This window comes from Manihot esculenta, chromosome 6, assembly GCF_001659605.2.
Source record: "Manihot esculenta cultivar AM560-2 chromosome 6, M.esculenta_v8, whole genome shotgun sequence".
NCBI lineage: Eukaryota > Viridiplantae > Streptophyta > Magnoliopsida > Malpighiales > Euphorbiaceae > Manihot > Manihot esculenta.
The window spans coordinates 20,257,430-20,284,626 of NC_035166.2; the positions used below are offsets into that span (position 1 = coordinate 20,257,430).

At 33.0% G+C, this 27,197-nt stretch overlaps 2 protein-coding genes across 2 annotated transcripts; one reads left to right on the top strand and one right to left on the bottom strand.

The window, feature by feature from the left end:
* The first annotated feature begins 1,091 nt into the window (after positions 1 to 1,091).
* Positions 1,092 to 15,698, top strand: LOC110617598 (glutamine--tRNA ligase, cytoplasmic). Its single transcript, XM_021760499.2, has 23 exons — positions 1,092 to 1,488; positions 1,725 to 1,775; positions 2,025 to 2,096; positions 2,213 to 2,312; positions 3,212 to 3,307; positions 3,724 to 3,785; positions 3,893 to 3,994; positions 4,075 to 4,167; positions 4,391 to 4,543; positions 4,685 to 4,740; positions 5,487 to 5,577; positions 5,653 to 5,739; positions 6,094 to 6,291; positions 6,371 to 6,469; positions 8,254 to 8,385; positions 8,475 to 8,611; positions 8,724 to 8,823; positions 8,898 to 8,993; positions 14,037 to 14,137; positions 14,383 to 14,488; positions 14,626 to 14,715; positions 14,812 to 14,941; positions 15,286 to 15,698. Exons 1-23 carry the CDS (start codon positions 1,357 to 1,359, stop codon positions 15,378 to 15,380), a joined length of 2,379 nt encoding a protein of 792 aa, XP_021616191.1. The 5' UTR covers positions 1,092 to 1,356; the 3' UTR covers positions 15,381 to 15,698.
* Positions 15,699 to 19,098: 3,400 nt separating this feature from the next.
* On the bottom strand, positions 19,099 to 20,633 carry LOC110618216 (transcription factor MYB62). Its single transcript, XM_021761335.2, has 3 exons — positions 20,391 to 20,633; positions 20,142 to 20,271; positions 19,099 to 20,052 (listed from the first exon to the last, which is right to left on the bottom strand). The coding sequence occupies exons 1-3, from the start codon at positions 20,554 to 20,556 to the stop codon at positions 19,401 to 19,403; spliced, it is 948 nt and encodes a 315-aa protein (XP_021617027.1). The 5' UTR covers positions 20,557 to 20,633; the 3' UTR covers positions 19,099 to 19,400.
* Between the last annotated feature and the right edge of the window lie 6,564 nt (positions 20,634 to 27,197).

The window sequence follows — 27,197 nt, forward strand, 5'->3', positions numbered from 1 at the left end:
AAAAAAATCTGAATTTTTTTTGAAAAATCAAAATTCTCAGCTAAATTACTCAATAAAATAATTAAACTTTTTAATATATTTTTTTACATTTATTTCAAATAATAATATAAAAAATTTTATTATTAATTAAATTACCACGATTCATATTATACTTTTAATTTTTAACATTATATTAATTTATAAAAATTAAGTTTATTTATTAAAAATATATAATATAATTATTTTTCATAATTATATAATAGCAATTTTTATTAAAAAATATTTTATATGTTAGCTATTTATATAAATAATAAATATTCTTAACTTATATTGTTTGTGGATTTTAAATGTAAAAATAAAATTAATAGATAAATATAATAATAAATAATTATATAAAAAATTTTAAAAAATAAATTAAATAAATATAGATCGTAAAAATATGGATATATAAAAAACTTAAAAGATAAATTAATCGAATCTATATTTTATCAATAATAAATGTAAAATATATAGGTGTATAATAAAAATATTAAAATAATTCAAAAAATAAAAAAATATTATTAAAAAATATTTTATATATAACTATTCATATGATTAAGTTATACTACAAACTTATTATTACTTTTACTATGATGAAAAATTTAAATATTTTATTTTTTATAAATAAATAAATTTTTATTTTTTAACACAAATATATATGTATATATTTTAAGATAAAATTAAATTAATTTTTATCAAAAACTAAAAGGAAAATTAATTAAATTTGGATTGGATTGTGTAAAAAAATTTAAAAAATAAAGTAAATAAATTTAAATGGAAACTATTCAAATAATTCAAAAATAAGGAAAAAATTGAGAAAATTATTAAAATAATTAAAAAATAAGAAAAAAGAAAACTATTTTATTGTTCTGGCATCCTTCAAGAGCCAACTTTATATATAGATAATAGATTAATAAATAAATAAATTAATATTTTTTTAATAAAAATTTAAAGAGGTTTTAATATATTTTTAAAATTAAGGAAACTAATATGTTTTACTTAAACTAAGTATTAAATTTCCCAAAAATAAATTAAAAAAAAAAAAAAGAAATCAAGAAAAATTAACGCTGCTGTCCAAAAGAATCTTCGTTCCAGCGAGAATCTTAATTCCACAAAAAATATTTCAAGTATCTGAAAAAAAGGCAGACAGATTCAGTATTCGTTCTAGCTTAGTTTCACTTGGAGGCTTAATTAGGGTTTATCATCCTCTTCATAGATAGCCTCACATTCCTTTCACACCCATAGATCGCCTGCTCAGCTCACTAATTGCATTAGTTTTATCCTCTCTCTCTCTCTCTCACTGTGTGTGTGTGTGTGTGTGTGTGTGTGTGTGTGTGAATGATGGTGAAGGAAGAGAGCTCCGATACGCCATCGGAGCAGTTCTTGAAAATTGGTCTCGACGAAAGAACCGCGCGGAACACCATCGCCAACAACAAAGTCACCAATAATCTCACCGCCGTCATTCACGAGGTACTCTGATTACTTTCTTATTTTATCATTTTCGGATTTTATTATTTCTTCGCTTTGTTGTTTCTCACTGAGGAACTCGAGTGCCAAATAACGGAAAGTGATTAGTTCTTCTTCTTCTACTTTTGTAATTTCCTTTTAAAAGTTAACTTTATTTCCAAATTGAAAGGTAGAGAAGTATTTGTGTAATTGTGTTTTGCGGTATAACATGTCACCTTTATTTAATTTTCTGCCTTCAGGCGGGTGTCACCGACGGATGCAGTAGAACAATTGGAAACCTCCTTTACACGGTAAGCCAATTCATATATACATTCTTCTGCGGTTATGCTGCCGAGCACTTTGCAAATTGAGTATCCTCTAGATATCAAAATTCCTTTATAAGTATTCTTTTAGTTTATGCATTCCCATTCGGTAAAACTTATGATTCCGTTTTTATCAAGGTGGTTTGCATGCATTTCTTTTCCCCATGAATCTTCCATTACAAATGTTACCATTTTGTGTATCATATGAAACTCTGGTGTTCGTTATATGTTTGACAGGTAGCTACAAAGTACCCAGCAAATGCCCTCATACATCGACCTACTTTGCTGGGATATATTGTCTCCTCAAAGGTTTAAATTATTTATTTATTTTTACTTAACACTTGCAAAAGTTTGGTTTTTAGAATTTAAATTGAGAACATTTAGTCCGGAACAAACTTTTGGAATTCTTGTTTAAAATTCTGCAGGTTAAAACCCCAGCCCAGCTAGAAGCTGCATTTTCTTTTTTATCTAAGACTGCTTCAGAGAATTTTGAGTTGAATGAATTTGAAGAAGCATGTGGTGTTGGTAGGTTATCCTTTTGATTGAATGTACTACACTATCCTTTTGGTATTTTTCTTTTTTGGTCATCTTGTTGCCTCATTTTCTAGCTTTCTGAATCTCATCATTATTTTAAAGGGTTAATGGCCAACAAAAATCTAAGTTTCACCACTTTTCTACCCTAATTTTTTTAATAGATCCACCCTAAACTATGCCAATCAAATTAATTGTATCCTATATACCATTAAATATTTTTATTAAAATTAGGGCAGTGCCTCCCTAATCGCTCCTATCTCCATATAAAATTTTAATTAGCTCTATCCCCTATATGAAATAAATATTTTAATTTATAATAAAATACAAGGAAAGTAAATTATATTATTTGAAATAAATTTATTATATATCACCAGAATTTTATATTTGAATATATAATAGATTTATTTAAAATAATATAATACATTTTCCTTAATTTTGGAAAACTATTTTAATGTCTTTAAGATCGAATCATATTAATATTATGATCTTAAATCAAATGCAAACCAAATTTTAGATCAAAACCAAATTATAAATCTTTTATGCCTAAATTAAAACAGAAAATAAAATTCTTAATAAATTTTGAGGGCATAGCTTATTAGGATTTAATTTAGGATGGATGGTGATTAGGGAGATGATGTTGCAGTGGAGGTTAAGTTAAACAAATGAATCAATTGTAGGGTACAATTAATTCAATAACCATGGTGCAGGGTAGATTTGTTAAGAAAAGTTTAGGGTAAAATTGTTAAAAATAGTAAAGTTTAGGGTTTGATTTGGCTATTATCTCCATTTTAAATAATCTTTTTTTTCTATGGTCTTTATGTAGAATATTATATTTCTTTGATCAATAACATTACATTCAGGAGATAAGATAACTTTGTACTTCTACGCAGGTGTTGAGGTCTCTGTAGAAGATATTGAACGTACTGTAAATGAAATTTTTGAACAGAATAAGGAATCTATTTTGGAGCTACGTTATCGAACAAATGGTTGGTATTAATTCTAATATTATATATAATTTTATATATATATGCTTTACCTTGGATTGGGCTAGTGTTTGTAATTCTATAGTGCTTGGTTAACATTTGGTTTCTTTGCTGCATACACACTCTTATGGGTTGTGGGCTCATATGGAAGAGAGTGAAAGTTTGAAGGAGTGTTTGAAGATGTTGCAGCATGCCCTATTAGGGAAATAAAAGTGAAGGTTCTTTTTGGTGGGTGGGGGTGGGGGTTGTGAGGGACCATCCCATTAATTTGTTTTTTTTTTCTGGCATGTTGTGCATTTACTCTAGTGTTTGTGTTATTGTTGCATGTATGCGCATTGCTACATGGCACATGCATGATTATGGTTTACTGCCTTATGCTGATATTAATATTTCAATTTGGCTGTATGATTTGTTTTAAGTGGGTGATCTATTTGGGCATGTTCGTAAGAGGCTTCCATGGGCTGATCCAAAGATTGTTAAGGTAAGTGTTGATTATTTTGTTTACTAAAAATTGCCAATATTAAGAATTTATTGTGTCATGTTTCAATCATTGACATCTCTCTACTACCATGTCTTATTGTTTGTTAGCAATTGATAGATGCAAAATTATTTGAATTACTTGGTGAAAGGACTGCAGCTGACAATGAGAAGCCCTCAAAGCAGAAAAAGGAAAAGCCTGCTAAAGTTGAGGTGAGATTCTGCGGCCATCGTTGTTGAGGAGATTTTAATTCCTTTTCTCTTTCTCTTTTGCTTATGTTGAAATTTCACAGGATAAAAAAGTTGCTGATGATAATCCAGTGCAGCCATCTGAGGAAGATCTTAATCCATTCCTTATATTTCCTAATCCTGAGGAAAATTTCAAGGTATATTTGATTATCTAAGTATGATATCATGGTCATTGCCAATACGTGCTTTATGATTGTTGGTGCATTTGTCAAAGTTAAAGATTTTATAAATTTTAATTTGCAAAATAAACATGAGATTTGCATGCTGATGTTAGATTCTTACTTGCTGCTAATTTTTCTTTTAAATCTTCAAATTGTCTGTTTCACATTATCTCTCATTATGATAATCTCTTTTGTTCAGGTGCACACTGAAATATTCTTCAGTGATAAATCTGTTTTGAGATGCTGCAACACGAAGGAAATGCTTGATAAACATCTGAAAGCAACGGGGGGAAAAGTTTTTACTCGCTTTCCCCCTGAGCCAAATGGATATCTTCACATAGGTCATGCGAAGGTATCATTTGTTTACTTTTATTTATTTATTTATTTTGTTGATGTTTTGAGATGATTCATAAAAAGGAGAAGAAAAATGATCTTTGAGATTAATCATTTGCATATTAGAATTATATTTCTCATTTTGAAAAACATTTTTCAGGCAATGTTTGTTAGCTTTGGTTTGGCAAAAGAGCGAGATGGATGCTGCTATCTAAGGTGAAGATTGCTCTTATTCTTTTGTTTCAAAGATGCAATGTGATAAAATTTAGAGGGCACTTGGTTTGGCTTATAAGTCAGTTAAAACCTATTTATAAGTGGAATGTCCTAAGTGGAATAGTGTTTGATTTAGCTTTAAAAAAACCATTTCAAATTAGTCAGAAGCCACAAGTATGGTACCCCTTACTTTTGATATCTACTTATCCTATATTGCTCTTTGACCAAGTAAAAGACTATATTGTCCTTATAATGTTTTGAAGTGCCAACAATATTCTTGTTTTATGATCAAGCAAAACAAGCACATATCCCTTTTGGTCATCTTGCAGATTAAGATACTTCTGGATAGTTGTTAACTAAAAACTTAAAACTATTTAATAGTAACTTATGCATAGTTTTACCAAATACTTGACTACTATATTTTTTAAATTAAATATTATCTAGGAATATTTTAAAAGTTCTATTAGGCTTAGTGCTAGCAAGAGTAGTTATTATATCATAATTTCCTATTTCATCTATGTACTTTGGTGAAGATTTTTGAGAATTAATAGAATTTGAGAATTTATGTTTTCCCCTTTGATTGTTCTTTATGGTTCTATGGCAATGGTTGTGTATGATGAGGATCTTATAAAGCCTAGTGCCTGTCAAACAAACTTCATCTGGACTCTTGTGATAACGAATGACATGATGTTGCATTGGCCATTATTTCTTAGTCTTAACTCTTAATCCCTGACCTTTGCCCCTTTTAGGTATGATGATACAAACCCTGAGGCGGAAAGGAAGGAGTATATTGATCATATTCAAGAGATAGTCCAGTGGATGGGTTGGAAACCCTTCAAGGTAATATTGTTACCCATTTGATTGGCATGCATTTGCATGGATTTGCCTTTTCTGACTTCTATATTCCTTTTGTAGATCACTTACTCTAGTGATTATTTCCAAGATCTCTATGACTTGGCTGTTGAGCTGATACAAAGAGGTCATGCATATGTTGATCACCAGGTAGCGACCAAATAGTAATTGTTTGGAATTAATTTGGTGTAGCCTTCAGTGTTTTATGTTGTCTGCCAGGGTTCAAGCCCACCAGACACCCTGCACAAGCGTGCGCTCCAACGATACACTCAAACAAAAAACCCAAACATACAGAAATCTTTGGTCCCAGTCATTGAGCAGCTTCATGCTACCCCAGCTTGCTTGCTTTTTCTACATATCATATAGTTGCATAAATCATATTGTCAGCAAGTTTTGCATCAATATAATTGATCTGCATGAAATGGCAATTTGCATTAGTTGCAATTTTACTTGGATGATTAAAATTGATGTCAGAGGATTAATTTAAGTCAATACTGTTCCTAGACACCTGAGGAGATCAAGGAGTATAGAGAAAAGAAGATGAACAGTCCATGGAGGGATAGACCTATTGCAGAGTCTTTGAAACTTTTTGATGAAATGAGACGAGGCATGATTGAAGAAGGCAAGGCAACACTTAGAATGAAGCAAGACATGCAGAGTGATAATTTTAATATGTATGACCTCATTGCTTATAGAATCAAGGCAAGTGTTATCAATAAACATCTTTGACTCTGAACTTCTCTTTTTTCCATGTATTCATGGTTTCACTTTCTTTCTTCAGTTTACTCCTCATCCACATTCAGGAGACAAATGGTGTATCTATCCAAGTTATGATTATGCTCACTGCATTGTGGATTCTCTTGAGAATATCACTCATTCGGTAACTTATTTTTGTTCTTCAGTTTTACTTTAGGTGTTTTTATTTTAACATTATGGGACTGTATATGAAACTAAGAGCTATGTTATAACTTATAACAACATCAAATGGGGGATACTGCCATTATCCCTAGGAGTCGACTGGCCTGGTCAGTTTTAATGAAGAAGCAAAAGTTTCTTTGACTTCCTTTGCTTTTTTACGATGCAGGCGAATATTTATAGATATGTTCATCAGTTTTTCAAATTTGAAAACTTTTTCCCTTGTAGTTTTCCCAAGTGAATAATGATATTTTGAAGGCACTTTCATTCTCTAAATAGGGCTCCATGGAAAAGAAATATGTTTTGCGCTTCACCTCTCTAATAGATTGTTTTAAAAGGATTTTACACCATAGTCCCTCTTCTTTGTTGATGTCTATCTAGTCTTACTTACCTCACCCTCCTTTCCCTATGGCACTTTGGTAACCCGAGATTCCTACTATAAACCAGGTCCATGTCACTGGGTATCCATAATAAGAAGCGATTGCTAACCAAAGATCCCAATCTGAAGGCTTGATTAATAGCATCTGTTATTGGTTAAAGATTAGATTTCTGGATCGATAATTGTTCTAAAACAAATAGAAAGTCTCCCCTAACCTTAAATGAAGATATCATTATTCTCTATATCCAGTTTTCTACTTGTATCTTGACATGAAGCTGGAATTCTCAACATCTCTCCCCTAACCTTAAATGAAGATATCATTATTCTCTATATCCAGTTTTCTACTTGTATCTTGACATGAAGCTGGAATTCTCAACATCAGTACACCGACGATTATAGAATTGTTAACTTAAAAAGTAGATGAGAAAATATGATGAAATGCCCAAGATAGTTTACCCCTCTCCACAAGCCCAAGGACAGAAGCTGCTTGAGCAAACTCACATCCTCACCTCTATCATCCATTCAGCTCTATTTTTGCCTTCCCTAATTTTACTAGGAGTCACTCTTTATGCATAAGATTGAAATCTTTCTACGAGTATTCTTTTAACAATACCTGGATTCCCCCCTTTGATTGTTCAACCCACTAATTGATTTCCAGCGGGGGAGAGCATCAAGAATTTATTCTCTCTCTCTCTCTCTTTCTCTCCAAGAAATTGTGCTGAATTGTCTCAATTAAACATTCTGCCTGGTCCTGAATATTGACTGGTATATTTTCCCACAATGTATCAGCAATCTTTACAGGAAAAATGAGCCCAACTTCTCTTTTTTATCTTGTCCTATGTTTGTTAGGAAATATGGCCTTAAAAGTTGCATTCCAACTGCAAACATAACTTTTCAATTGGGAACTTGTATTGTTATTTGAGCATAATATAAATGGTCATCATCTTCTTGGATGTCAAATTTTAAATGCTAGAATGTTCCTAAGTTCCTTCTTTCCCCCTTCTGCTAGTTGTATGAGCTTAGAAATAGATCATTGTATTAACTTGTGCTTGATTTCTTCAGACTGACTTTTTCAAGAGACTCAAACATTGACTGTGGTCACCTAATATTCTTTTTGGAAGTCCTGGCTTATACTGTCTGTCCTTTAGCTTAATAGATTTCATTGGGAATAATTTGATGGTTTTGGCCTGCAAATGATTTATAGATCATACTATTTCCCTGAGTAAGCCACAGTTGCCATTCGCATGCAAAGACTTCCAAATTCCAATTTGAATCCTAACTTTGAATTTCTCATGTCCTCTATGAAGTTGATTTCCATATATTCTGTGTTTACAGTTCGGTTTCATTTTTCTTTTTTAAACTTTGAGCAGCTGTGTACGTTGGAATTTGAGACACGGCGTGCGTCATATTACTGGTTGTTACATGCACTGGGCATTTATCAGCCTTATGTGTGGGAGTATTCACGGCTGAATATTACAAATACTGTGATGTCAAAGCGTAAAGTGAGCAACATTTCCTTGGAAAGCTTGAAATTTGAACTTTATCTGCTGTTTTGTGATAAATCTAATTATTGGTATGCTTGTTGTTTCAGTTAAATTTCTTGGTGACAAAAAATTATGTTGATGGTTGGGATGATCCCCGTCTTATGACACTTGCTGGTTTAAGGCGAAGGGGCGTAACTTCAACTGCAATCAATGCTTTTGTCCGAGGAATTGGAATCACTAGAAGGTTTTTCTGTAATTTGCTTTTAGTTAAAGCAATAGCAATTTTATTTAATCATTTCTGAATGAAAACTAGTTGCATCTATTGTACTATGCTCCATGTATGCATTGTGCTACAGTGATGGTAGTTTGATACGTTTGGAACGCCTTGAGTATCACATAAGAGAAGAATTGAATAAAACAGCCTCTCGTACAATGGTTGTATTGCACCCCCTAAAGGTTCGCATATTTTTTCATTATCTTTTTTATGATCAATTGTTTTCTGGTTTTCAATTCAACTTTTGTGTTCTTAGGTGGTCATTACCAACCTAGAATCTGGCTGCATTATGGATCTTGAGGCAAAGAAATGGCCTGATGCTCAAAATGATGATGCTTCTGCTTTTTACAAGGTGAATACACAATTCTGGTTGAAGCCATAGTTTTATATTTCTATCAGGCAATAATGTTTGTGAGTTTTGAAATATCTCGAGCTATCTTGGTTCTTAGCAGTTGTTGATATAGTTGCAACTCGATCTAGTTAGGGCCCTAGCATGTCCTATTGCGATTTGAGTTGTGAAAAATAGGTTGAGATCAAGTTTGGTTGACTGCCAATAAACTATAATCTTAAATGTGTGGACACACTTTATGTTAATAAGAGTAGAATATTGGTTCCTCTTGTTGCTTTTTGGGGGGGAGGGGTCTCAATTTGGAGGAAAATGAAGGGTTTATGAGAAAGGGTGGGAAGTGTTTAGAAGAAAGAATAATTAGGGTTTCTTCCATTGAATGTGAGGATAGTGCCCAATTAGAATACTACTCTATATTTAAACTATTTACAAATGTGCACATTTGGTGTTTTTTGCTTTAGATAAGCTAATAGCTCTGTGCCTATATGATTGGGATTAAGCTTGGCCACAGTTCAGTGCCGGTCCTATGGGTTGGGATTGGGCACCTAAAATCCCGATTCTGGTTCCAGTTGGTTCATCCAGTTTGATCTGATTTGACCAAATCTGTATGTCAAGTTTTTATATTTTTTTAACTGAAAAATCAAGGTTTGACCTGAAGCCGGTCAAAAGTTGATCCAATTTGGTTTGGTTCCAATTCGAGATGGTTCCGGCCTGATTTTGACTGGGTATATTCTGGTTCAAACTTGGATTGAGACCATGTATTGGTCTAATTGGGATTGGGCTCACAATCCAGGTTTAACTAGGGCCAGTGCCGGTAGAAAATGTTAGGATTAGAAGTTCAGCTCAGCTTCTTTTTGTTCTTTCCTTCTTTTTTTTTTAATGTGCATTTCAGAGAGCATATTGCAACTTCGAAATTGAGAACGGTGATGGAAAAAAGAAGAGGGAAGCAGAAACTTTGTGAGAAAAATGCATCATTCCCCTCAAGCCAATTGAGATATATATACTACTTACAAGAATAAATTAATTTTCTAATTATAGTCTAATCACATTCCAATCATATCACACAATTATATTCCTAATTATACACACAATCACTACAAATTTAGGGTATTTACAGAAAGTATCTTAACACTCCCCCTCAAGCTGGAGCGTACATGACATGCTCCAACCTTGTTACAAATATTCAATTCCTGACTTAATCTTTTGCCTAATAAAATGGCAATTCACCTTTATATGCTTTTTCTTTCATAAAAAATTGGATTTGATGCAATATGGAAAGCAACTTGATTATCACATATCAGCTTTATTTAGCCAGTATCGTCGTATTCCAATTCCAATACCTGAAGGAGTTGCTTCAACCAAATGAGTTCGCTTGTTGCCAGAACCATAGCTCGATATTCTGCTTCTACACTTGATCTTGCAACCACACACTGTTTTTACTTTTTCAGAATATAAAATTTCCTCCAATCATAATACAATATTCTGAAGTAGATTGTTTATCTGAAGGAGAACCTGTCTAATCTGCATCAGAATAACCAACAATTTGTGAGTGACCTTTGTCCTCATAGAATAGACCTTGTCCTAGAGTTTCTTTGATATATCTAAGATTTCGAATGACTGCATTCCAGTGGCTACTGTAGGGGGTTTAAAGAAATTGACTAACCACACTTATAGCAAAGGAAATTTATGGTCGCGTGATATTGAGATAATTAAGCTTGCCAACTAATATTCAGTATCTAGCAGGATCTTTAAGTGACTCCTCCTGTTTAGGAACAAGCTACATGTCTACAATTTAACATTTTGTTTCTTCCAATATATCCAAAGCATATTTCCGTTGAGAAATCCTAATATCTGTTTTAGACTGTGCCATTTCAATCCCCAAGAAATACTTCAATATTTTTAGATTTTTAGTTTGAAAATGGTTGAACAAATGTTGCTTAAGCTGAGAGATTCCATCATGATCAATTATGACAATATCATCAATATAGACCACCAAGTAAATGCATCTATCACCATTATGACAAAAAAATACGGAATGATCAGAATTATTTCAAGAAATTCCAAATTGTTAAACTATAGTGCTGAATCGTCCAAACCATGCTTTTGGAGACTGTTTTAGTCCATACAAAGAGCGTTGAAGATGACATACTAAGCCTGACTTCCCTTGAGCAACAAATCCTATAGGTTGCTCCATGTAAACTTCTTCAGCGAGCTCTCCATGAAGAAAGACATTTTTAATGTCTAGTTGATGAAGGGTCTTGTAATTAATTGCAGCCAATGAGATAAGGAGGTGACCAAAAGCTATTTTGACTACTGAAGAGAAAGTATCCCTGTAATCAAGCCTAAAAATTTGTAACCTTTAGCTACAAGGCGAGCTTTGAGGCGATTAATTTTGCTAACAGGTCCCACCTTAACTATGTAAACCCATCGACAATCAACAGTAGACTTGCCAGGTGGTAAGGATACCAATTCCCAAGTTCCATTGTTATGAAGAGCAGTTATTTCCTCAACCATAGCATTACACCAACCAGGATGATCCAATGCTTCTCTAACTGTTTTGGATATAGAGACAGCAGACACAACAAAAATAAAAGTATAATAGGAAGGAGATAAATGATGGTAACTCACAAAATTATAAATGGGATGAGGATTTTGAGAAGAGAGAATACCTTTTCGAAGAGTAAAAGTAGAAGTAGTTGTTGCTGTTGAAAGCATGACTGAAGCAGGTGATGATGGAACCGGAGGTGAGTCATTAGAAGTATCTGCATTAGAGAGAGAAATGTCATTGTTATTAGCAGATGGGTGAGGCCAACGTGTGTAGAGCTGAAGAGGTGGCATAGAAGTGGGTGATGAACACACTTGAGGCAAAGGAGAAATAAGGGTTGGAGGTATAGGTAAAGTTTTAGGAACAAAGGTTTTGTGTGCTAAACTGGAAGAAAATTAAGGAGAGTTATCAAAAAAGGTGACATCTGTAGACACAAAATATCTGTTAGTAGTAGGGTCATAGCATTTGTAATATTTTTGAAGCCGAGAAAGATACATTTAACTGATTTAGGCTGGAGTTTGTTTTTGTCAGGAGTATGATCATGAATAAAGCATATACATCCGAAAATACACAGAGACAACTGGGTGGAATTCTGGTTAGGAAATAGAACAGAATGAGAACTTTCTTTGATACTGCAAAACAGTGGAAGGCATTCTGTTAATCAAGTAATAGGCAGTAAGGACAGCTTCCCAGATGTCGATTTTTTCGCCTGGCAATCCCATTTTGTTGTGGGGTATGAGAACAAGGAGTTTAGTGAGTAATACACAAGAAATGAGTGAATGAGGAAGATACATATTCTATTGCATTGTCACTTCGCAATATTTTAATGTGAATACCAGATTGATTATAGATTTCAGCATAAAACTTTTGAAAACTAGAGAACAACTCAGAACGATTCTTCATTAGAAAGAGCTAAAAGCCATAGTCATTAATAAAGGTAATAAAATATTGAAATCTCAAAGTTGTACTAACCTTACTTGGACCCCAAATATCTGAATGAACAATGTTAAATATAGAAGTGACTCTATTATTGACTCGTTTGGGAACAGAAGTTCGAGTTTGCTTTCCAAGTTGATAAGACTCGCATTCTAAAGAAGGCAAGGAAGAGAGATTAGGAACCAGTTTTTGTAATTTGTTCAGACTTGGATGTCCCCAACCACTATGAATGAGTTCAGCAGAAGTGGTAGACACAAAAGCAGTTAGAGAGTTAGAAGTGAAAAAATAGTACAATTCTTGTGACTCATATCCTGCTCCAATCATCTTCTCAACACTCCGGTTCTGCACAACCACAGATTTAGCTGTAAAGATGACTGAACAACAAAGATCTTTAGTCAATTTGCTAACAGAGATTAAGTTGTATGGACATTCAAGAGTAAATAAAACATTAGTCAAGGTGATAGAAGGAAGGAAATTTACGTTGAGGATTATTTTAATTTGAGTTTGTGAATCATTAGCTAATGTGACTTTAGATGGTGTAGAAGGTAAAACAAGAGTAGAGAAAAGATTGGGATTACCAGAAATATGATCAGAAACATTAGAGTAGAGGATTCACAAACCAATGGGTAAAATCTTGGTTAGATAAGCAAAAGAATTATTAGAATGAGCAATATTTGATTGGACCATGGGGACTGAATTTGCAGAAAAGAAAATCTATGACTGTGAATAGTAGATGTGAAGCTACTAGTCACAAGGGATGTGTGAAGAAGAGCTGGGCAGGTGACCAGACCGAGTGGGCTGGAGTCGCCAGCGTCGGGCGATGTTGGAGGAAGGGTCACCGGCGTGAAAAAGTCGCCGAAGAACAGGTCACGTACTGTAGTCAGATAGCTTGGACGACGTGAGGAGCCGGTTCAGGTGGCGGCGCTTCACCGGGTCGCCAATCGGAAGCTGGTGAGAATGGTAGTCTCCAAAGGAAGATGGCAGATCTGCCAATCATAGCTGAACCAAATTTCTTGGCTCTGATACCATGAAAACGGTGATGAAAAAAAGAAGATGGAAGCAAAAACTTTGAGAGAAAAATGTTTGATCATTCCCCTCAAGCCAATTAGGGTTTATACTATTTACAAGAATAAATTAATTCTTTAATTATAGCCTAATCATATTTATGCACACAATCACTATAAATCTAGGCTATTGACATAAAGTATCACATCAGAAACTATAAGCCTGTGTAGGTTAGGGTGTAATGTAATGTAATGCAGTTAAAATTTCTATTGAATTTCTGCAGGAAATTTGATTGCATTACACTCTACTAGACATGCTATAAGATCTTTAGCCACACATAACCCTCCTTTTAAATATCTGATCCTGGCTTTTGCTGGCCTATCATGAACTTATATAACATATCTGAGTTGCCTACTGCTGCTGGTCTGAGACTGGTTTAGTTACCGCTTTTTTCATAATTAGTTCATAATAAATTTGAATAATTGATCCTTGTGTGGTTTTTGTACCTTAATGCTATATTCTTAATCTGCTACAATTTTTTCCTTCCAACTATCCTTTTTCAGGTTCCATTTTCCAATGTTGTATATATTGAGCATTCTGATTTCCGGATGAAAGATTCAAAGGATTACTATGGGCTTGCACCAGGCAAATCTGTCCTACTCAGGTATATGGATGCAATTTCACTTATTTTGTGTTTGGAAGGAGAGATTTGAATTAGGAGATTTGGATTTGTTACTGTATGTATTTATTATTCATATTCGTGATTATGATCATATAAAAAGTGAATTGAACTTCATTATGCAAAATTAATTGATAAATCTCAGAAACGTTAGAGTAGATTTGGTCTCAGTATGACAATCCAGTTATTAGAAAATTGCATCAATATTGGATGATTCTACTTTTGTGCAGGTATGCTTTCCCTATAAAGTGCACGGAAGTAGTCTTAGCTGATGATAATGAGACTATTATCGAGGTCCGGGCTGAATATGATCCTTCCAAGAAAACAAAACCTAAGGTCTTTTCTTTTTTCTTTTCTCTCCATCACTGCACTTGCTGTTGGGTACTTGTATATTTGGATTTCAAAAGGTGATATTCTTTTGAGTTGGCATTTCTGTTTGTTTTTAATTTTCATAACCCCATTTGCCTTTGCAGGGGGTTCTGCACTGGGTAGCTGAATCTTCCCTAGGGGTTGGTCCTCTAAAGGTGGAAGTCAGATTGTTTGACAAACTGTTTAATTCAGAGGTTGGCAATTGTTTAATTCCCGTGGGGCTTTCTAATATTACTTTATCACACTTGCAAATACAATATCTGATCAATTGTAATCATTTATTGCATTAGAATCCTGCTGAACTTGAGGATTGGCTTGCTGATCTGAACCCACTGTCCAAGGTGGTGATGTCCGGTGCATATGCTGTACCATCACTTAAAAATGCCGCTGTTGGGGAAAGGTTCCAGTTTGAACGCCTTGGTAAAAATTCCAGAACCCTCTTTTAGTTTTGAATTTTCTGGATATATATTGAATTGAAAAGTGGATGTTGCTTCCAGTTTTACATCAAGTTTTCTATTCATTTTGATTTTCAAATCTTAATGTTAGGAACAAAAATATAAACTCTGAGAATTTTAATCTATTAGTTCTTACTCCTTTGGCCATTTATTGGTGTCATGTCACGTTGGCATTTCACTTCTGATTGTCTGAATTAATGCGTTCTGTTTTTGCTCTGCTGTCATCTCTCCCCCTCTTGTAAACTTAGTGACGTTTTTATTTGCCGTCTTATATATACTTATTATCTCTTTTTTTAATATGTAAACCAGGCTATTTTGTGGTCGACAAGGATTCAACACCCGATAAGCTCGTCTTCAATCGCACTGTGACTCTGCGAGACGGCTATAGTAAGGGCGGGAAGTAGGTTGTCCGATGAAAGCAGAAGAGAAACGGGATGAGCATTTTAGAGGCGGAGACTGTTGTTCATATTTTCGTTGGGATGAAACAATGTACACGATTTAAAATGTGAAGGCCTAATGAAAATTTGCATGGAAAGTTTTGTGATCCTTAGATGGTTTATCTGGGTGGGATTTTTGAGGTAATTCTTGTAACCAGGGCAACTCGAGACGTCTTCTTCTTAAGTTTATTCTTTTATTTGTGCTGTGATAATTATTTTCTTGTCCCGGTAGGACTATCCTAGCAACATCTTATAATTCTATATTCAAGTTTCAGATTTAGCTCCCTTTTATTTGTGGATAATAATTTTAAAAAATAATTTAATATTTTTTCCTTTATGGAAATGATTACCATTACTTAATTCTTTGAATACTTTAAACGTTAAAAAGTTTTATGCGAAACAAATGGAAGTTAGATTATCAATCTCCTTGCTCCATGATTAGTGTTCCTAATTTTGTTTTGTGGACTAAATTTGAAAGCAGCTTATGCTAAATCAAGGTCTGTGGCCCAAAGTCGTAGGGCCAGAGCTGGTTTCTATTCTGGTGTTAGTCGCAGAGTACTGGCATTTATGAGGCAGATGCTTTTCAATTGTCCATGTGATTGTAGTACGAGTTTCTAAAATATCGTATAAGAGTTTCTAAAATATCGTATAACGTTTGCCAATTAAGTCAAGCTAGTAATAGTACTTGTTAACTTTGAATTTTTTTATAAATTATAAATAAATCAATGTACAAGTGTATATTTTTATTATATGAAAGAAGATAGGTGTTTTTTTTGGGTATATTTAGCTCTGACGATTTTAAATTTGAGACCTTTAATTGTAAGAGATAACTCTAATAACAATAGTTAAAAGTCCATTAAAAAAAGAGGCAAGTGCATTAGTAATCTCATCATTAGAACATGTATTAGTAATTCTAATTCTGTACTTGTAATTCTAAAATTGATGATGAGATCTATTGTAATAGAAGAGAAATCAAAATTAAGGAACTTCAGTATTTACTTCATAATTAGATTTACTCTATTGTATTCATATTTAGCAGGCTATTTAGTAGGTGAGGATAAAGACAATATGTGTTTATATGAGTATTAATTTTTTAATTATTAATTATGTATGAAAATGATTATATTTAATAAAAAAAAAAACTTTCATTCATTTTTAGTAGTTGAAAAACTAATATTTATATAACTATGTGCTAACCTTAGTCTCTCTATTTAATAGCTTTAGCATCTTATTTGTAAATAAGATGCTACTTATGTGGTTCCATTTAAAATCCTAGAACTGGCAATTAGCATTTCAAATCAAGATAACTGTACTTTAAGTGGTTTCGAATCTAAGTTAATGATTAGTCCTTTAGGGAACATAACGACGAAGAAGGTAGTTAAAATTTTGGTGGGCATATTCTTATCCATCCCCTATTGAAGAACCATATAACGAGGCGAGGGGATTGTTAAAGGGCAAATGATAATCTCAGCGAGTAAGAAGGTGGCTTTCACTTCATTGGACCCACCATCATTGAAAAATGAGAAGCTTATTAATTAGTTCATGCACCATACCCTTAGAAATTCTCTCTCTAAAACATTATGGGTTGTGCGCGTGGGGGAAAATTTCAAAAGGAGGGGCCTTAAGAGAGGTCAAGAACTCTTGCCAGTCATGGAAACAAAGGCCCCCATCACGAGAGTTCAGTCTCTTCACGCTTTATTGTGTGATAGTGAAAAGTTGATTTGATAGAAATTTGAAAGGATGAGTATCTAAGCAAATTCTTTTAGCTCACATGACCAAGTGCGACTTTACTTTTCCAAGTATATAACTTGGGAGACTTTTGAATAATAATAATAATAATAATACTTTCGAGACATCTTAGCATAAGATGCTGATATAGTGCTTGAGAACATAGTTCCTCTTTGGAACTTGATACACTCGCATAAAATCATATGAGCCTCCCTAGATTCTTGGCTACACTCGAACCATGATATAAGCAGAATCGACCCTTTTTTTTCCTTTTTGTTATCGACCCTCTTTAGCTTTATCAAGCTCAACCAAGACCTCAGCAAAAAGCAACCAAATTCTCTCATGGGTTCACTAATGATTTTCAGTTTCAAGACTTAACCCTTTAATCACAAGGATTAGTTATCCCAGCTTCAGTGCATTTAAAAAAGAGAACCATAAATTTCAAGGAACAAAAAGAAATAATCTTTATAAGTTATTGAAACAGTGGACAGAATAATGATTGGTTAATCATTTTAACCTTTTTAATATTCTCTATATTATTTTTCTTTTCCTTCCCTAGATCCTTGCCTATACACTAAGTTTAAGGACAAAATGTCCTCTTTTCTTGTGTTTTTGGTTTCTTGCTTTTTTGTAATTATGCATATGTGTGTTTTTGTTAGTTGCCTTGATCAATTAGTCAAGGAATATTAGCCACAGCTCACAGCTAAGAGCAAATAAATCCGACAATCTTTCCTCAAGTAGAAAGCATTTTCTTATGTAAGTTGGTGTAATAGTGAACACTCTGACATTGTCAATTTATACAGTAATTTGATATGATAACTTAGATTTTTATAGTACCCATAAATTTTAAGTTAATGGCATTCGAGTTACCTTTAATAAAGTTTCAAATTTAAATTCTAACAGAAATTAGTTGTATTAAGAATTTGATACTGAATTCAAAAACTTAGAATTAGACACTTTATTTTTCACTTTTTCAACAAGTTGGAAATGCAATTATATAAATGCACATGAACAGATTTCAGTCAAAATTAATATACTCTATGACTTGTAAAAAAAAAAAAGTACAATGAAATCTGGACTTTGAATTTTCACACGTGGTGAGGCTTTTGAATTCCTAGCATGCCAAAGAATCCATTCATAGTCACATCTGCGTCAAATCCATCCTTTAATACAGCTTTTTATTTTTTATATTCTTCAATATCCAATCCTCTATACAGCTCCCCCATCTTAGCCCTGCAACTCTTACATGGTCAAAATAAAAGACTAAATTGAATACAAAAGCGATTTTTTTACATGTAAAAATCATCCGAAAGATTGTGGAGAACTTTTATTTGAAATGATGCTGAAGAGCTATCCTCCTCTCGTTTCTTGTTTTTTTATTTTTTTAAAAAAAGCAGTACCCCTCTAATTGCAACAATTAACCACCCTGAGGTCCCCCCAACCCCACACCCTGCTCTCCCTCTATCTTTTTTTTTTTTTTTTTTGGCTCTCAGAGTTCTGTTGCCATTGTAGATGATAGTGTTAAATGTAGAATGTAGACATGACTCCACCTCTCATCCCATGTGTGGTCATTTCCACCCATCATTTCCTTGAATTGACTACCACCTTTCTACCCTTCTCTTTTTTTCAGTTTCCCTTTGAAGCCTCGGAATTTTTTCTAACTTTTCTATAAAATGCTTTAAAAACAGACAAGTCAGGAAAATCAATCAGCTAAGCCCAGTTAATCGCCATTTTCCTCTTAAAATTACAGCCAAATGAAGATTCCTTTTAGAAAAAAAAAAAGGTATAGAGTTCTATAGGCGAATACCAGGGCAATCACCCAACAGAAAAAGCGCAAACTATTTATTAAACTTAGAAAAAAGAGTTTCTAACGTCAACCACACAACTAAAACAAAAATCTATTTAATAACAGAATGGGAAAGTCATAACTGCAGACATGGATAGTATACTTTAATAAGTCTTTATTTTCATTATTTCTTTTGTTAGATATTAAAGAGAAGGTACTAATCAACATAAACGACACCGCATTGATAATTTCTAACTATTTTCTCTAGATGAAAAACAAAATGCAACAACTCACTCTTACATTACTTATAATTGCAAATTACCCAATCATCTATAGATTTGTGTTGATGTCTGAGTGAAGATGATGTATGTGTTGATGGACCCTAATCATCAGATCCACCTTACAATCTATAGATATGCTACATACATCATATATATATATATATATATATATATTATATCTTTCTATAAAGTCTAAACTTGCCACATGTCATTCATGTTCCATAGAGGATCTGCCATGTAATCGTCGAACACCCAATTGCCATCTGCCATGTTGCATTCTGATGTTGAATCACCAAAAGTGTCAAATTCAGGCATAGAAGCAGGATTGAATGCATCCATGCCATACCCACTGTTCTCCACGTAATAAATATCACTCAGAAGTAGGTTATTGTAGACTGTACTATCGAGAAGAGGTGGACAAGAACTTGCTGGGTTTTCAAGAATTTCAGTCTGGTGTGAGATTGGAATGAAATCTGTGGAGAGAACACTAGAGCTAGTGACTGAACAAGAATGTTCACTTGCAGGATTCGAGTATTGTGTCAATTTGGGTTGTGGAGGAAATGTTTCTGATGAAAAAGAATTAGCAACTTGTTCGAAATTTGATGATGATGCAGAAGCAATTGCATGAGTTTGTGAATCGAGAGTTGATGAAGGAGAAGAATAGCAATTTTGCTCCACTTTTTGAAGCAATCTTGGCATCCAAAAACACCTAACAGCATCAAGGAAACTCTTGCTGTTAGACTCAATATTAAGCTGACGTGCCTGCCTTTGCACCCTTGTTCTCCAATAGTTCTTGATTTCATTGTCAGTCCTTCCAGGCAGATGCTGTGCAATTTTTGACCACCTAAATATAAACAGAACCCACAAAGTCTATATAAATTGAGATTACTTGTAATATATAATTAACAGCGTAATAGATTAACTGAGATTTACCTGTTACCCCACTTGGAATGCAGCTCGAGAATCAAGAGCTGTTCTTGTGGAGTAAGATTGCCACGCTTAATATCAGGCTTTAGATAATTCAACCATCTCAATCTGCAACTCTTTCCAGTTCTCTTCAGCCCTGAAATTAAAGTCATTAATCAAACAAAACATGGAGAATGTAAGTTAAAAGTTCAGTAATTGTAATTAGTGGTTTAATTAACTAAGAGAAATTGCTTGTAATTTTTTCTTTTTGTTTACCAGCATAGCTTGCTAACATGTTCCATCGGCCTTCACCATGACGAGCAATGTAATGAGTGAGCAAAGTGTCTTCTTCAAGGGTCCAAGGACCTCTCCTTAGCTCGCTTTCGTCTTCTCTAGAATTGCACATCCTGTTTGCAACACTAGGAGCTCTCATGCTGCGCATCACTGATCAGAGATCGAAAGAGAGAATTTCTTTTGATTGGTAAACTTGGAAATCAACTATGGAGCAGTATCTCTGCAAGCTCTTCTCTTTATATACCCATAAAATTAATAGAATTTGCAATCTGCACAACTGACAAAGAAAATATAGCTAATTAGCTATGGCATATGCTCTACTTCATGGGTCCTACCATCACAGTAACTTACCAAACATTTTCCATAATTAGCAAGCGTAGTCAAATATTTTAATTTTAGACTAATACTCTAATATTTTAATTTTAAACTAATATCTAATCTTTAAAAAAAAAATTAATTGAATTCAATTCTTATAAAATTTTTGATTCCAAAATGAATGTTAAAATTTTGATTTTTAATAACCGTAACAAAATTTAAAATCAATTTAGAAAATTTTGAATTTTGTTAAAAAAGTTTGTAATAAATGTATTTTATTATCGATAAAATAAAATAAAAGTTTAAACATTCAAAATGAAAAATTTAGGCTTTATTTATTTTTAGAAAATAGTTTTTACTAAAGATATTTTTTGTATAAAATATTTTTAACAAAGTAAAATTTTTTTTATTATGTTACTTGTAATATTAAAAATATTTTTATAAATTTACAAATAAAAAGTAAATGTGAGAATAAAATTATCAAAATACATGGCTTGCTATTTTAAAGAAAAAGTAATTAATTTTCTTTAAAAATGGCTTATCCTTTTCACCAGTAAAATATTTTTAATTAATCAAGTATTCTAAAAGTTAAAAAAAAATGTAAAAATATTTTATTGTTAAATAAATAAAATCTTGAAGATAATTTATGATTAGCCAAAAAGTTTTTGTTTATTCAAATCAATTAGCCTAATATTTAATATAGTGAATATATGGGAATTTATAAAGTAATGGAGAGTTTACTATCAAAATATCCCTAATGCTTTAATTTATTGGATAGAAAAGTGAGGTTTTTGAAAATTTCTGAACTTATAATAATCTTAGCTTCCTTAAACAACACATTTTCATTTTTCTCAAACATGAATATTACTTTAAAAAAATCAATATTTTATTATCAAATTCTTCCTTCCAAACTTAGTGTAAAGCTACAGAGTTTTTGGCATTAGACTTAACACTTCTTAAACAATATCATTTTAAATATTATTAAAAATTAATTTTAAAGATCTCTTTATTATTTTAATACCTTATACTTAAAATATATTAAACTTAATTTTATAAATTTTAATTAATACATTTAAAAATTCTTAATAATAACTTTAAGAATAATTGAACATTCAACCTTTTTCTTTCTTTTAACAATCAATCAAGAAAGAAGCAAATCACATACCATGATCATGCAAGTACAAAGTGGGTCATGTTCCTTTATATCCCACCAACAGTATAGATACTGTATTATTTTAAAAGATTATCTAACAACGCGGGGATAGAATATTTGAATAGTCGATGTGAATCTGAATTAATTAATTAGATTAAAATTGAATGATTCATACGAAAATAAAATAATTTTAAAGATTATGTTTTTTCGTGATTTAATAGAGAGATCTATAAATTAAAAAAAAGAGTATTAACAGTTCAAAACAGCTAACTATTTGTCATGTTTTCATGATTTAAAGAAAATGAATTATGTGTGTTTCTTGAGGGCGATGATTTAGTCCTATTTTCCTTTTTGTGTTTCTTCATTCACTTTGCAAGAAACGTGATTGACTGGACAAAATATATTATAGGTTAAATACAATACTAAATGTCGGATCTTAATTATTATACCAATTGTTTCTTAATTTTTTTAAATAAAATTAAAGACAAAATTAAGTAAATTATTTTATATATTTAGCAGAAAGCTTTCTGCTGTTGATCACACATGCACGGAAAAAAAAAAATATTTAAGCCTAAAATTTTCTTAATCATTAGCAAAAATCCTGAAGAATGTAGAACTGTTTCATGAAAGATGAAGTGATCAAATATTCAAGGAACAACTGTGATTTTCTGTTCCTCTGAACCCATCAAAGCTAAGGAAAGAGACTCATTCGAAAATGAAATTTTTACTGTTGCTAATGTAAGTTAAATTTGACTGTATTTATTGATTAGCTTGCCCATTTCCACATCATATATAATATAAGATTGTCAAACTGATTAGACATGAGCCAATGATGTAATGACACTTTTCTTAACCCCAACGATGCAATTGGTGTCTACATCTGAAGTTCAACACCTTGTAAAGGCTCCTTGGCAAATCTGCCAAATCAGAAGATATGGAATTTCATTTTATTAAAAAAAATAACTTGCATTCTTTTTTAAAAAAAGCAAGAAACTTTAGAAAAAAATGGTACAAAGAGGGCATGGGAGATTTAAATAAATGTAAAAGAAGCTAGTGGGGACCTAATCTGTGATAAGATTGGAATAATTAAGAAGAGTATACAGGAATCAATAATTGAAGCTGTTTTGTACTTGTGTTTACCATTAGAGGATGTTTGTCAGTTATCCATTTTTACTTTCAAGCTTCTCATGTGGTTCATTCACTCAAAACTTTTCTTACTGTGATCTATGTTTGAGGAGAGAGAATTTCCTCTTACAACCTTAACGGGTGGTTTCAAATTTTCTTGGAAAAATTTTCCTGAAGTTAATCATGCTGTAATAGTTAGATGAGCTACGAAATCTTATTAGAATGGAGTAAATTATTTTGAAAAAAACCTTAATGATTTTTTTTGTCCTTTTTACACTTGTCCAAGATTAATGCCAGTCTCATAGAATATAGATATCCACTTATTTATAAGTTTGGTCTAAAGGGCTCTCTCTTTCTCTCTAGATTTGATATTTCCAGCAAAACTTTCGGTGATACATGCATAGTAACTTAGCAACACATGAAGTTTCCAAATTTGAATAGATTTTGCTATTGCCTTGCATGTTCTGGCATTTTGACCTCAAGGCTGCCCACCGCCAAAGGATTAAAAGAGAAGGACTAAGTAGGTTTATGCTCGTAGACATATTCTATATAGTAGAATTGTTTCACTGTATAATTTTTCATACCGAACAATTATACAATAAAATAATTATATTTATTGAGTCAATAAAATATAGATAATTATCTAAATATAACTTAATAATGAACGAGTGAATTTTAAAAATATAATAATTAATTACTTTTTTTCCCAAAAAATAACTAATTTTGTATAATTTTTTATTTTTTATTGATTTATTATATTATATTGATAATTTTACATGTATAATTTTTCATGTAGATGATTAACACAATTTTTTTTCTCTAAAGAAATTCATTAGAAAAAGATTAATATGTGACCATAGCCTATAAAATAAAGCTGGCTAAAAAAAAAAAAGCCTCTTGTGTCTCTCCTCTAGCCACCAGTAACGCAATAGACACAAGAGACCAGATACTGAGTTTAGGTCAAGTTACTCAATAGTACCGCCCAAGTTTAAAGGCTTCCCATTTGTTTTTCTTACATTGCTAAAGAGTTAGACTAGAAGAAAGAGATGGAGATTGCAGCAATAAATCTTTCATCGAGCCGGTGAAGAAGATAAATCGTTCAAAATCAAAAGAGGAAGGAATCATTGGCATTTCATTCACGCGTTGCCATAAAAATCTTTACAACCCATTTCGATAAGGGATGACTAAGATTGATAAGGGGAGCTCCCCCAGCACAGTTTCTAGTAAAGAGGGTTTGAAATCCTAGAAACATGGAGGATAACAAAAAAAAAGATAGTTTTTTTTTTTTTCTCGTTGTTAGAGACGAGAAAGAAAACATATGAGATATTAACAAATCAAAGAGTCCAAAACAATTTTATTGAGTAATTGATTTTCTTGTTTATAAACATTGTGAAAGCCAATAAAAACCTGCAGATTTGAATTTAGGAATTCAAATTTATAATTATGTTAATTAATTACAAACTTTCTTGTATTAGAAAACTAATTCTCCAATTAAGAAATTTGCAACTATTCACTTAAATTGATTTTTTTTTATTTTTATGTTTTAAATTAAAAAATTTATTTTTCATTTAAAAAAAAAACTCGAAACAGTTATTGCTTAATAACTAATTCGATACAAATAAAATTTAATTTCAATCTAAAAAATCGAGATATCTTTATTTTAGGTTTGCATATAAATTTGACCATTGTTGGGCTTATAAAAAATTTTGTAGAATGAGGGCTGAGCAATCCCTCAGTCTGAGCAATCCCTCAGTTTTGTATTTGAAGCCTGAAGTAATGAAAGCTCAAAGACTCATCTATCCCATGCACGACAGATTTCGCTATTTATTTGCTAATAACTAATGGGCCGTGCAAAACGGGCTGCCCCATTGTATTTTCCTATTGGATTACTTTTAATATTTTATCTTTTTTTCAAAAAAAAGAATCCATTATGTTAAATAAATTTAAACTCTTAAAAATTTTATAATGCTGATCTACATATTTTCTCAGTATTATAAGTTATTGTACCTTTATTGAATTTTTAGAGCAAAATACCATCAAATTTCAAGGTAAAACTATACTATAAAAATTATTTTTATTATGTTATTTTAAATATATTTTATGCTTAAAATAATTATTTGTGTTCAGTAATAGATTTCCAACGTATAAACCAAATTGTACTAATTTCAAAACTTAAATCCTATTTCTTCAAGGAAAAATATTTTACATGAAAATATTTTTCTATATTTTTTAGTCTATTAATTTATAAAAAATATTTTTTTAATCAAATAAAAAATTAAATTACTTTAATAAATTCCTTTTGATAATTTTATTAATAATTATGTATATAAATTTATTAATATATTTTATTTTTAAATTAAAATTAAATAATTTAATTATATATATGATGACCTGAGATCCAGAAAATAGGGTTTTACAATGGATTCTGTAAAACTGGAAAAGTTTAGACCTAGAGGAGAGTATTTCTCCTTTTTTATATTTCCTTTTGTCTGCTAGTGACGTGTTAACAAAACGTGTATCATTGGACCACCTGTCCCTGCTATGTTGATACGGACGTACGAGAGAATAAGATCTCTGTCCAATGCGTAACGACCCCTGATTCTCCCCGGGCGCGCATGCGGATGGTCCCACAAGGCGAAGGGGTTGAACTCCTTTCTGATTCTGAGCTGGGTCGGGGGATGAGGTTGAGACTAGGCCCGAAGAGGATCTGTCCATCGGGCCGGAAGAGCTAAGCCGGTCTGTTTTGAAGAAACGGACTGAAGCCCGGTCTTTGAATAGAATGGACTGGACCTGGTTCTTGGAGGAGGTCTAGAAGCCTTCAGATTATGAGCTGCCCTAATGGGCCTGACCTTAGACCGGGGTGCAGAAATCCAGCGGTCATCAATTGCCCCTTTACCCTCTCGTCAGTTATTGTCCGGTTGATGAGGGGGTAAATACCGAGAATAATAATGACCGCGCAGCCTAAAGGACAAGTCTACTCGGGACATCTCTTCGTCTCATTACTGTTTTCAATTTCGACTTCTCCCTGTCTTCTCGAAACCTTTGCTCTCTTCTATCTTCTGTATGATTTGCCTACATCGTCTTTCTGCCCCAGCCACCTCCAAGGTACGCTCTTCTCTTTGTCCTTCCATGGATAGCCCAAAGCTTCCCGACGTTCTTAGGGTAGAGTCCAATGTCACTCCGTCTACCCTAAAAAATTTCTTCTCTAAAGAGTATTTAGATACCCCTCTCTTTTGTATTTGGGCCCCCTACCCGAACGAGAGGATCGTTCTTCCTGATCCTCCTCCCTCCGACCTAATCGATCCTCAAAAGGACCTCAGCCTGGTCTTTTTTGCTAAACAGAGGGAGTTTGGCCTAACCTTCCCCTTTTCTCCTTTCTTTATCGAGATCTTCCGGTATTTCAGGATAACTCCTCGGATGCTAGTTCCCAATTCCATTTTGTTCATGTCCTCCTTTGAATCTATATGTCTGAGTTGGGGGTTCACACCCACGGTGTATTTGTTTGTTTCTTTCTTCCGATTAGTAAGAGCAGTCCAGGGTTTTTATTATTTTTCCCCTCGAGGGGGGCTTTCAATCTTCTCGGGTCATAAAGACTCAATAAAGGGCTGGATGGAGGGCTTTGCAATAGTGGAGCTCAAGAGGGAATCCGGGCTTATTTGGGACCTAGAACTCCCCTGGGAGGACGTTTCACTGAACTACAATGACCTGCCCCGGCTGAGCCTGACTGAGCAGGTCGGGTATCTCCGACTGACTTCTGTTGAAAAGAAGTGTATGTTTGTGTCTAATCTTTGTGATATTAAAGACGCGGGTACTTTATTCCACCTAGCTGTGTTGTTGTGCTTTTGTGATATGTATGGCTCGTTGTCTTACTTTGTATTGATTTTGGACTTTTGCAGCTTCCGACGTGAAGATGGACCAGATCAAGCCCCCGAAGAACCTTATACTATCCCGGGAGAGTATGGATGCCGCTCTGGATGCTCTCTTAGCTGGGCAATCTGTGAAGGAGGCTACTCAAAGAGTAGCCGATGTTATTTCTTCTAGATCGGTTACTCGACCTCCTCCTCCCCCAGCATCTTCTCAGGCTCCCAGACCAAGTTCTCGACGTAGCAAGTCATCTCGGTCTTCCAGCCGCAGCAAATCGAGCTCGGCTCATCAGTCTCCTCAAGCCCTCCAACCTCGACGCTCTCCTATCGAGA